At 39.8% G+C, this 11,588-nt stretch overlaps 1 protein-coding gene across 1 annotated transcript; it reads left to right on the forward strand.

Annotated features, from left to right (window-relative positions):
* Positions 1 to 5: 5 nt before the first annotated feature.
* LOC127369282 (ankyrin repeat domain-containing protein 13C) lies at positions 6 to 10,914 on the forward strand. Its single transcript, XM_051410499.1, has 13 exons — positions 6 to 837; positions 966 to 1,007; positions 1,669 to 1,773; positions 4,159 to 4,244; positions 4,460 to 4,505; positions 4,774 to 4,840; positions 5,013 to 5,157; positions 5,254 to 5,385; positions 6,050 to 6,211; positions 6,319 to 6,398; positions 6,550 to 6,648; positions 9,278 to 9,378; positions 9,486 to 10,914. The coding sequence occupies exons 1-13, from the start codon at positions 486 to 488 to the stop codon at positions 9,614 to 9,616; spliced, it is 1,548 nt and encodes a 515-aa protein (XP_051266459.1). The 5' UTR covers positions 6 to 485; the 3' UTR covers positions 9,617 to 10,914.
* The last annotated feature ends 674 nt before the right edge of the window (positions 10,915 to 11,588 follow it).

The following is an 11,588-nucleotide window of genomic DNA, read 5'->3' on the forward strand; positions in this document are numbered from 1 at the left end:
AGCTGAGCTGGCTCATTGTGCGGTCCCAGCCCGCATGAATCTTTACCGCAAAGCAACCGAACCGCTCCCGCTCTGAAAGGTTTACCTAGGAAGCAGCAGAAGGGCCAACGATGTAGTCGTCTCATCTCCGGGCTTATTCTTAGACGTGTGTTGATTTAGTGCGTGTGTGTGTGTTGTTGTGTGTAGTATTATTTTGTGTTTTCATCGCCGCACCCTCCGTATTCATTTATTTTATTTTTTTATTGTGGGGCTAGCTAGCTAAGGTTTCTGCTGGGAGCTAACAGCAGGTGTAACGTTATTGTGAACATCAGAGAGCAACCAGCTGCGAGACAACGCGTCGCTGCTGGCTTTAATAGCCAAAAAAAGCTCATTTGAAAATCATATTGGCGAATTGTGTTCATCCGCTACCAGATTTTAATTTAATTTAATTTATTTTTTTGCCACATCTTCAGTTAACGTTAGCCTGGTAACGTACGGTAGTCATCATGACAGGTGAGAAGATACGCACCATGCGAAAGGACCACAACAAACCGAACAAAAATGAAGAGATAATGGACACGTACGATGAAACCCCAAACGGGACTATCCCTAACGGAACCAGTAACCATTTTAAATCCAACAAGGCTTTTCAGAAGCAGCAACAGCAGCTCAATGCGAACAACATCAACGGGAATTCATCATCAATTGGCACAGTGGTCAATGATAACAACAAGAACCCGATTATCCTGACCAGTGAGGACCTGGAGTTCCCCGTTCACGAGTGTGTGTTCAAGGCAGATGTGCGCCGGCTCTCCTCTCTCATCAGGACCCATAGCATCTCCCAGAAAGACGTGCATGGTAAGCTTTGTGCTATTACCTTAACAGTTCAAATGCATGGCGTTTATAGGTATCTTTGATCAGGTTTGAATTATTGATGTTCATTTTTGCGTGTACTCAGGAGATCATCAAATATGTCTCTCTTTCAGGAAACACGCCCCTTCACCTGGCTGTGATGCTGGGCCACAAAGGTAAAGCTCATAAAATGTGTTCAACTCGTTTTATTTTAGCAGCTTATTGGCATACATGGGATTAACCAAAATGAACAAAAAGCTTCTCAGAGGGTTATCTACCAGCCTTGTTTTGAGCCCAGGAAATTAAATTACACTAAATCTGATGTGCTGTGATGGTCGTGCATCTGCCATAATGTGGCTTTATTGGAGAGAGTAATCGGCATCCTCATTAAAAGCCCTTTTTTAAAAGCAACTCAGTTCTCTTTGCTTTTTTTTTCTTGCTGCACTCATCATGTCTTATCTGACCTCTGCCGTGCTGGGATAACATACAGTGGGTATTATATAGTAGCGGCTAATTCATAAGGACATTTATACTTGGGTTTGCAAAGCAGAATAGTCAGTTCGGTTATACATATAGCCCAAAATTTGCCTCACAGGGCTTAACAATCTGTAAAACACACAGCACCCTCTATTCAAAATCTCAGTTCAGATCAGTAGTCTTAAAATAAAGATATAACTTAAATATATATATATATTTAAAAAATGAATTATCTAGACTCTGTTACACAGTTATGTTTGGAATGGCTGCAAGAAAAGTGATGACAATATACAGAATTGACTATTATATAGACATAATCAAATTTGTCCTTAATGATAAGTTTTTGTGTTTTTCTTTCAGAGTGTGCCCTCCTGCTTCTGGCCCATAACGCTCCTGTAAAGATAAAGAACGCACAGGGATGGAGCCCTCTAGCAGAAGCCATCAGCTACGGCGACAGGCAAATGAGTAAGTGTCTGCACTGCTCTGAATAGCTGTCTGCTGTCCCGGGGTTTTCATATTTGCATGTGTTTATGGAACTCTCAGTGGCGTACCTGCAATCATACACTTGTCGTTACAACATTTAGGTTGAGTGCTGCCTGTCTGACGGCTGTATGGATTTATAACAGCTTCATGATGTTTGCTTTAGTCACCATTTGTCGGTTAGACAGTCAGTCTGACATCTGGAATGACTTTCTGCATGAATGCTAATATTGTAGCAGTGTTGGTAAATGTCAGCTTGATGGTTGTAGTCTGTTCAGGAAGTATCATATTTGGTTGACTTGCTCTGCTTCTTTGTATTGCCAACACTGATACACTGACTGATATGATGTTCTCCTAATGAAAAAGGGAAGTTGTGGTTTCATTTTTTCTCATAGTTAATGTAATACAATACAAAATCTCCAGAGTATTTGCTTTGCAGAAACATTTCCTCGAGGTGTATACTGTTTAGAGACTTCTTGGATACCTCTGTACAAGCTTTGCTTCTCTGAGTTTTTTTTTTACAATTAACCCAGAGTTTCTGCTGTCATATGTGGGACAAAATCTGTTGTATTGCCCACAGCTGGAACCAAGTGACCTTGCAGAGAAAATCTCAAAATGGCATAATAAAGAGCATTTTAGTTTTTCATATCAACCGATAAATCCTAAACAGTACTACAGTATTAAGGTTAATAATGTCTACGTCACTGAGAAATTAAAATTTAATCCTTTTTCATTCTTTACAAATTGTGGGGACCAGGCAAAGGGGGCTAAATACTGTCGGTGGTGTGAGTGTTTGAGGAACCTTTTTATGAGTCATTTAATTGTTTAAAGGCGGCTGCTGTCTGGTCGGTCCAGCTAAAAGCTAGAGGTGGAGATTTTCTCTGAGCACTCGTCATCCAGATGGGTTGGAACGTAGCCTGAATGAGGACTTAGTGTTAGGAAGCCCTGAGCTCCGGTCACTCCTCTGCTTATTGATGCAACTGCTTTCAGATCTGACATCCAGTGAAAAAGAGTCAAATGACACGTGAAAGGCACCAGCTAATGCCTTTGGGATGAATTCAGTGCTCTGTCCTTTTTTGTAGATGTGGTGTTAATTTTGCACACTTGACTAAAGATAAAAGAAAAAATAATGGCCGGGCTAAGTGTTTGGTAAAGGGTCTATATACTAAATAATTTCTCTCTGTTTTTGTGACAAAGCCAAGGTGACACATTGATGTTAGCGCTGTGTAGATAAGCTGACAGTGAATTAGCAGCATCCTGTTCTTACACAGCCTGTGAGGCTCGGTAGTTTGAGAAATGACCCTCAACCTTGTTAGTATGCGCCCCGACTCTCCGTGCCGGCTGTGGCAGGCTGGCTTGGGACTGGGACCAGGAGTTTTGCTTTGAGAAGGTCACGTCATTCTTAAGGGTGAAGGGGAGGCAGGGAGGGGGCTGGGTACATTCACAGCATCAGGACATGGACAAGGACATGCAAAGAAAAGCACTGCATTATTTAGATTTCGATTTTAGGTTTAATAACATGCAGCACACAGCTGGCTATCGGAGTGAGACAAATGGAGAATAATGTGTGCGGGTTACAGCTTTTCATGAAACACTGCAGTCTTGTCATCTGTCATCACCTTTCACTTTTACACATGTGCACATTGCGTCAGCAGCTCGCTCCCTGGTTGTCTGTGTGTGCAATGATGAGCTGCCTGAGGGCAGCAAGTGCCTCATCAGCAGTTTGTGCCTCGGTCACGTCCGCTCTCAGTCCAGTGTTTCCCCCTGGTCAAGATAACCAGGATACGTCTGAGGTCCATCCGGTATTATTCAGTGGTTGCTGGTCAGTTTGTGACCGAGAGAGAGAGCTGCACTGCGCGAGACAATGACTTTAGCTGATCTAATGAAAATATATGTATGAAAAATCATACTTCTTTTAAAGGAGTTATAGTTGCAGCAGGGTAATGATGCAGTAGCAGCAAAATCTGACTGAGCACTTACTAGAGCTGCAACATTGAATCGATCAGAAAGAATCAGCTAAAACTATTTTGGTAACTGAGTGAAAAGTCATTTTAAAGCATAAATGTTTGGTGCCAGCTTCTCCAATGTGAGGATTTGCTGCATTTCTTATTTAATTTGAAGACTAAATATTTTAGGGTTTTTGGACTATTGCTGGACATTTTATAGACAAATCGATGAATCTAAAAAAATAATGGCAGATTAATGGATAATGAAAATGATTGTTAGTTGTGCTTAACTGTATATCTCACAAACCCTGGTGCAGACAAACGGTTAGACCGGTGTCTTGTATGTAACTGGAAGGTTAAGATTTAATATGTGTTTAGGTGTATATTGTGTGTAACTAGTAACTGAGTTCTTTCTCATCCTCAGTCACAGCAATACTGCGGAAGTTAAAGCAGCAGTCCAGGGAGAGTGTGGGGGATAAAAGGCCAAAACTACTGAAAGCTCTCAGGGAGGTGAGAATCACACTGGCTGTCGCTGACACTTTACTGTATTTTCAACATGTCTGCAGGCTTTCATTTGCATAAACGACTCTTGCCTGTCCTTGAGAATGCATATTAATAGCTGAAATGCATAATGTGAAATCTTCACTGTACTGTACTTTTCTTCTGACCCATGAAATTGTAATGTATCAGTTGAATCATTTTTAGTGTTTTTGTCTTTTCCGTAGCTTGGTGACTTTTATCTGGAGCTGCATTGGGACTTTCAGAGCTGGGGTGAGTTGTCATATTTCACACACAAAACGCTGTTTATGTGCCCTATTCTCAAACATCATAATAACGTGATAATGTATAAGAGAAGCTTTAATTTAAAATCACTTTGCTGAGTTCTTTAAAGTTGCAGGATGGTTAAACTGTTGCCTTAATTAAGGATTGTAGATACAGATAAATATTGTTTCTTTATAGGCAATGCAAAACCTAGATTATGAAATACTTTCTTCATCAGCCACAGTTGAATTTATTCACACTCTCTTCTGTATGTTAGTGCCTTTGCTGTCCCGGATGCTGCCATCTGATGCTTGTAAAATCTACAAGCAGGGGATTAATATCAGGTAGGAAGTCAAATATTATTATCAAGTTAACTAAACTAAGGCTGTAGCCGTACCTATGAAAGAACCTAATTTACTGAGCAAATGGTCGTTATCCAGGTCGAGGACTTCTTTTAGATCTGAAAAGTAGGACGTAAAAATCTTCACACCCTCCCTCTCCTTCCTCCTCATTTAGACTTGACACCACTCTCATAGACTTCACTGATATGAAGTGTCAGCGCGGAGATCTTAGCTTCATTTTCAACGGCGATGCTGAACCCTCCCAGTCCTTTGTGGTTCTGGACAATGAGGCAAAAGTGTACCAAAGAATACACCACGAGGTGAGTGAGTGGTATGAGCAGACTTGTGTTTCACATTGTGTCATCAGCTTTTTAGTGTGAATAGCAATGTCTAACTATCACTGTCTTTCCCCCCAGGAGTCAGAGATGGAGACTGAAGAAGAGGTGGACATTCTGATGAGCAGTGACGTCTATTCTGCAACTCTGTCCACCAAGTCCATCACTTTCTCTCGCAGTCAGATTGGCTGGCTGTTCAGAGAGGATAAAACAGTAAGTTTTATGGGACAGACCATTACTAAAACTAAAAGTTTTATAAAATGAGGCATAGCTAAAATATATGACATGGTAACTCCTGCAAATCCATATCTCCCAAACAAATAATGGGAATAGATCAGTTTAGATCAGTGGTTTGACCCTATGACCCCTTCTCCTTTCGAATATTCATCACATGTTGCATTCAATAAGTGTGTGAGATTGAGAGTGAGTTGTGCTAGAGTGTTTTTTTACCTCCAAGATTCTTTAATTTGAGCCATTTTAGTGTCTTGAAGAGTTAAAAGTGTTTTTTTAGAAAGAAAGAAGAAATAATCAAAGATTACAGAAAGGATAAGGGAAAAATTGTTGATGTTTCGTCTTATTCCTTTCCTGTAAATCATCTCACGACCCCTTGGCTGACTCCCAACCCCCTGGGTGCCTTTGCAGCACAGTCCAAGTTTGTTAAAAACAAGACGTGTGTACCTAATTGCCCTGCACTGTGGTTTAATAGAATTTTAACAGAGATTTGTCTTGCTGTGAGAATGAGAGAAGAAGAGCTGCAAAGTTAGTAGAGTGCTACCCTCAGGCTGCGCCGTGGCACATTTTAAGAAATCAGCAGTATTTTTGGAAATGATTTGTTAACTCGCAATTAAACGCCGACATCTGGTTGTTTTCTGTACAGGAGAGGGTTGGAAACTTCCTGGCTGACTTCTATTCAGTGAACGGTCTGATGCTAGAGTCACGGAAGCGGCGAGAACACCTCAGCGAGGAGGACATCTTGAGGAACAAAGCCATCATGGAGAGCTTGAGTAAAGGAGGCAGCATCAGTGAACAAAATTTTGAGGTGAGAGAGAAGGAAAGCAGTGTTCTGGCTTCATCCATCAATGGTAAATAGCAGTGTTACCCTGAGGACTGTGAATATGCCACTGACTGATATTTTCCTGTGCCCAGCCTGCGAGAAGGCAGTCCCTCACAGCCCCAGCGCCAAACACAATTTCTTGGGAAGAGTACATCACTGCAGAGCACGGAAAGTAAGCATCTTGTGTTTTCTACAATTTCATCAGTCTTTGTCAAAATAAAAGATTTAGAGTAGAAGTTAAATCAGGGCAGAGTTTGTGAACCATCGTGGATTATGAAACCAATGTCTTTGTGTGTTTGTCTGTGTCTCTTCCCCCCCTTCAGGCCACCTCATCTTGGAAGAGAGCTGGTGTGTAAGGAAAGCAAGAAGAACTTCAAAGCCAATGTAGCCATGAGCCAGGATTTCCCTCTAGGCATAGAGTCGTAAGTACATCCCTTCCTCCTTAGATCTATTTACAAAGTCTTCTGCGCAGATTGATCCTGGGTGAATACACTCAGGGTTTTATAGCAGGGTGGTGTGGAGAAGAAATTATTCGGATCCGATAATTAGGCCAGGTAGGCACAAGGGTTTCTCTGATTGTGTGGGGGAGCCACTGATGAGATGATTGCAAATCAACTGCTCCACCATGTGACAACAAAATTACAGTGTTTGCATTATTTTTAACTCAGCGAGGCCCCCTTGCTAGCTATGCTTGGGCTGTTTGAAGAAAATTACTTATTTCTCTCTCATTTCCTATACACTTATGTCTTACTTCAGTGGTTCTCAAGGACCCCAAAATTGATACACATCAGACCATCGACCCATATTTGATAAGATGTAGTCTTAAGGATCCCTGTCTGATAATATTTAGTTACAAATGTTTATATTCCACATTTTCTGGGGACACTCTCAAGGACCCCTGGGGGGGTCCCCATACCAGGTTGAGAACCACTGCCTTACTTCATGCATCCACAAGCTTGTAGCATTTGTCTCAGGACCTGTACAGGGTTCTTGAGGGAGTTAAGAAATATATTAAATAGAGTTTTAAAAAAGCCAATAATGATATATTTCCAATATTGTTTTGTTTTGTACATAAACAGAAAAAAAGAGATTTATTTTTGTAGATGAAAAACAAATCTGTCAGTGCTCTCTGGTGGACAAACTATGTAATGGTGACAGTGTTTCTAAATGGCCTGGATGGCAGTTGTATTACTGCAATTTTTGGATGCTGATATATTTGCCAGTACATCTGCCTGATAGTGTACCCATAGAAGATGATCTGTATGTAGACCTGCTGCTGGTTATTCATTTTTTGTTTTTGTTTTTGTTTTTGTCTGATGATGAAATTAGAATTGTCAAAAAAATGTATGGATAAAATGTAAATCACAATATTACTTTAAGCTTTAACGACCACTGATTGCCTTGAGAAGAAACTGTGTGACTGCTGTACATTTCCTTATATGCAGGAAACATAAAATCAACTGCATTTTTGATCTGAGGTTTGATTTCATGCAGCCAAGAACAAGTCATGTGATCATGTAAGAAAGAGGCATGTTACACTGAGTAGGATGCATGATTCAAACAGGATGTGGTTTTGTTTTTGCCTGTAATGGGTTACAGGCAGTGCTTAATGTAGTAAATTGCTTTATCTCCTCTACTGAATGAACCTTAATGGAGGCAGCAATAAAACCCCACCCTTTATAATAGCTAATGGTTTTTTAATTTGATTTTGTTTTTCCCTGCACATTATATGATTTCTAATGTTAAAAATATGTTCTACTTCCTACTCCTAAAATGTTCACTTTAATGTCATTAATCACCAAAAAGAGGCCAGTGATTGTAGAGAAATTATTTAGTTTTGCTACAGATCACATTATCTAAGGCTTGAAAAAAATTTATTGTACTTTACACCAGTACACCCGGTGGTTTTAAGTCTCAGCCCCTTTAGTTTTCATTCTAACTACAAAGCCAGTGTTTGTGTGGACCCTGAGGAAACCCTCTGTTAAAAGCTGATATATCAGGATACAAATGATTCATTTCGTAGGGGTAGGGGTCACAAGATTATTAACATTTCAGCTACAGATTTTAAAATGATTTACTTTAATTCAACACATTTTAATTGTTCACTCAAAATTCACTTTAACATTTGTGGTTTTAAGTTAAATCAACAATATTCGTCTGATTGATAGCCATGGAATTTGGAGACATCCATGTTGCCCTTAGGAAGAATCGTAACTAGGGTTATCAACTGATTAGCAAATCAGTTCGATGGGTACACTATCAGCATGCTAACATGCTAAACTTAGATGGTAAACGTTATACCTGTGTAACATCAGAATGTTAGTGTTTTCATTGTGAGTATGGTAAATGGTAAATGGACCTGTACTTGTATAGCGCCTTTGTAGTCTTCCGACTACTCAAAGCACACACTACGTGCCACATTCACCCTTTCACACACATTCACACATTCACGGCAAAGTCCATCAAACAGAAACTAACTCATTCATACACATTCACACACTGATGCATCAGGAGCAATTTGGGGTTCAGTATCTTGCTCAAGGACACTTCGACATGTGGCAGGAGGAGCCGGGGATCGAACCAACAACCTTCGATTAGGGGACGACCCGTTCTGCCTCTGAGCCACAGCCACCACATATCTGTGCCTCTTTACAGCACACAGCTGCTAATATATATTTCTTATTGTAAAACACTAAAATGTATTCAAATGGAACGGTCTAAGCGGGGTACACAACTCTTTGGTTGAACTACTTCCAACTCTTAGACGTACTGTAAAATAGAAGGAGACATTGTTTCTCCCTCAAAGGTCTAAAAACGGTTGGAAACCCCTATTTTATTCCATGCTTTGTTGATAAGTGTATATATTATTATGTTATGAAGCCTGTACTAAAGATTCTTTATTCACTGAAGATGTCAAATTGCAGTTTGACCTAATCCCCTTTTTGTTCTTGTTCAGTTTTCGAGGAGGTTGTCTGTACCTAATGGGAAATATCGGCAAAGAAAAGACTGAAAGTGTTTGAAACTGCTGACTCATTTTTCCTCTGCCTCCAGGTTACTAAACGTGCTGGAAGTCATTGCCCCGTTCAAGCACTTCAACAAACTCAGAGAGTTTGTTCAGATGAAACTTCCGCCTGGGTTTCCAGTCAAACTCGGTATGTATGTCGACCTTCCACCGTGTACCTGAGTGGGTGAGCTTGAGAGTAACCATCACAAATGTAACACGTTTCTTCTTCTTCTTCTTCTGTTTTCTCCCTCGCAGACATCCCCGTCTTCCCAACGATCACAGCAACTGTCACATTTCAGGAATTCCGCTATGATGAATTTGAGGAGTCTATTTTCTTCATCCCTGCCGAATACAAAGAAGATCCCAGTCGCTTTCCCGACCTCTGACCTGTAAAACACATCTGACACAAACAGGAAATGACCAGCAAGCTTATATGTTTGGGAGGTGGGAAACAAAAATGAGGAATCCTGTATTGTTTTATTCATAAGAAAAAGAAAGGAGAAAAAAAGGGAACTGGTCAGTTATTGTTCATTTTGCTGATGGATCCAAAGCAAACCAATCCAAACAGATGTTACAGAGCGCCATCTCACCTATAGATGCATATCGGCAGTCGTTTTTTGTGAAATGAGTGATAGCTTTCAGTGTACTCGCCGTTCACCACCTGAGCAGTTTAAGCTGCTGCTCTGTGCTGCTGTTCTCTCCTGTGAAAGCTGTCAGAAGACAAAGTCTGGACTCTTCATCGTCACTATTTTAATATCTTCTCCTCTCCAAGGACTGATTACCGAATTCTCATTCTTGAAACTGCACTGACACCATCATCTGTAATTAATTCACGTCTCATCTGTAATTCATAACAAAAGGAATCACAAATATAGCTATATCCTCAAACTGAGCTTAATATTCATTTATAAATGATGTACATATATATATATATATATATATATATATATATATATATACTCAATGGAGTAAACACTGTGTAGCAATACATTTCCAGTACTTAAGAATGTTTTTAACCAGCTGGGAGAAGGTTTAGCATAAAAACACATTCTTAACAGTTCGATATCCAAGCCTTTTCCCCTGTGCAGGAGGCTGTCTCCTGTGTTTTCAGGTTCGCTCATGTTACCTCTCGGCTGTCTCCATGTTTGTCGTGATAGTATGGATTCTGTGCTCAGTGTGAGTGAATAATTGTACTGTATCAAGGGTTTGTTGTATGTACGTCTGTGTGTGGAAGAACCCAGATGGGATATCAGGTAAACTGTTCTTAGTTTAATACTGCACTGATATTAAGTATATTTAAGGCATGCTATGGCTGTGTTGGCCTACTGGATTACATGCATCTTTAAGATATATTCTCTGAACGTTTGTTACATTACCGGCAGACTTGCTGGTATTTGGATAAAAGGAAAAACTGAAAATTGTAACACTAACACTTTGAAACACCTTTTAGTGCTTATAAAATCTCTCCTTGATGGTAGTCTGCGCATATTTTTCCTTTTGTTTTTGTTTTCTTCAGTCGAAGGAGAGTGAACTAAGCTGTGAAGTTGATATTGCTGGATGTTCCACAACTGTCCAGATGGGAAAATAATCTGATCCATTGAGTTGTCTCTGGCTTCAGCTAATATGTACTGCAACCATACCTACTTCACATCCCTTTAAATAAAGCACCAGCATCATGTTTCAACAGACTTTGTGCAAGTATAATAAAAATGCAGTATTGTTTATGAGGCTTCCAAATAAGGGTGGGTGTTAAGTCATTTGTCAAGTCACATATTTTGCTATACCAGCATGTCACTTTAATGTATTCCTGGGAATAAACAGGACTGCTTTGGGGCAATATAGGATTTTATATATGATTTTTGCACGTGATGGTACTTCAATTTCAGTTTTTGCTAGTTTAGCCAAAAACATAAATCTGGTTTAAGGGCTACTGCTAATGATTATTTAAATTTTTTATAAATCTGCCAATTTTCCTGATTGTTAGACTATAACAAATCAAAAAATGCCTATGAAAACCTCAGAGCCCTGGGAAATGTCGTTTTCTCTGACCAACAGTGCAAAACCTGAAGATATTCAGATTACTCTGAATTAAGATGAGGACAATTTTACATTTGAGAAGCTGGAATCATCAAATGTTTTAGCTTGAAAATTACAATTATAAAAAAGATATAAAATGACTAATCATATCATTCCAGCTCCCATCTGCTGATTGTGTTCATCAACTATTTCTCAATAGTTCTTTTCTTGAAAATGTATAATTGTGACGTAAAATTAAGTACAGTTACTTTAATTGAAGGTTTTATCCACATGAACCCGCCCCTCCTTCCAAATGCCATGCAGAACCATAAAGTAAAAGTC

This window comes from Dicentrarchus labrax, unplaced genomic scaffold (assembly GCF_905237075.1).
Source record: "Dicentrarchus labrax unplaced genomic scaffold, dlabrax2021, whole genome shotgun sequence".
Taxonomy (NCBI): Eukaryota; Metazoa; Chordata; class Actinopteri; family Moronidae; genus Dicentrarchus; species Dicentrarchus labrax.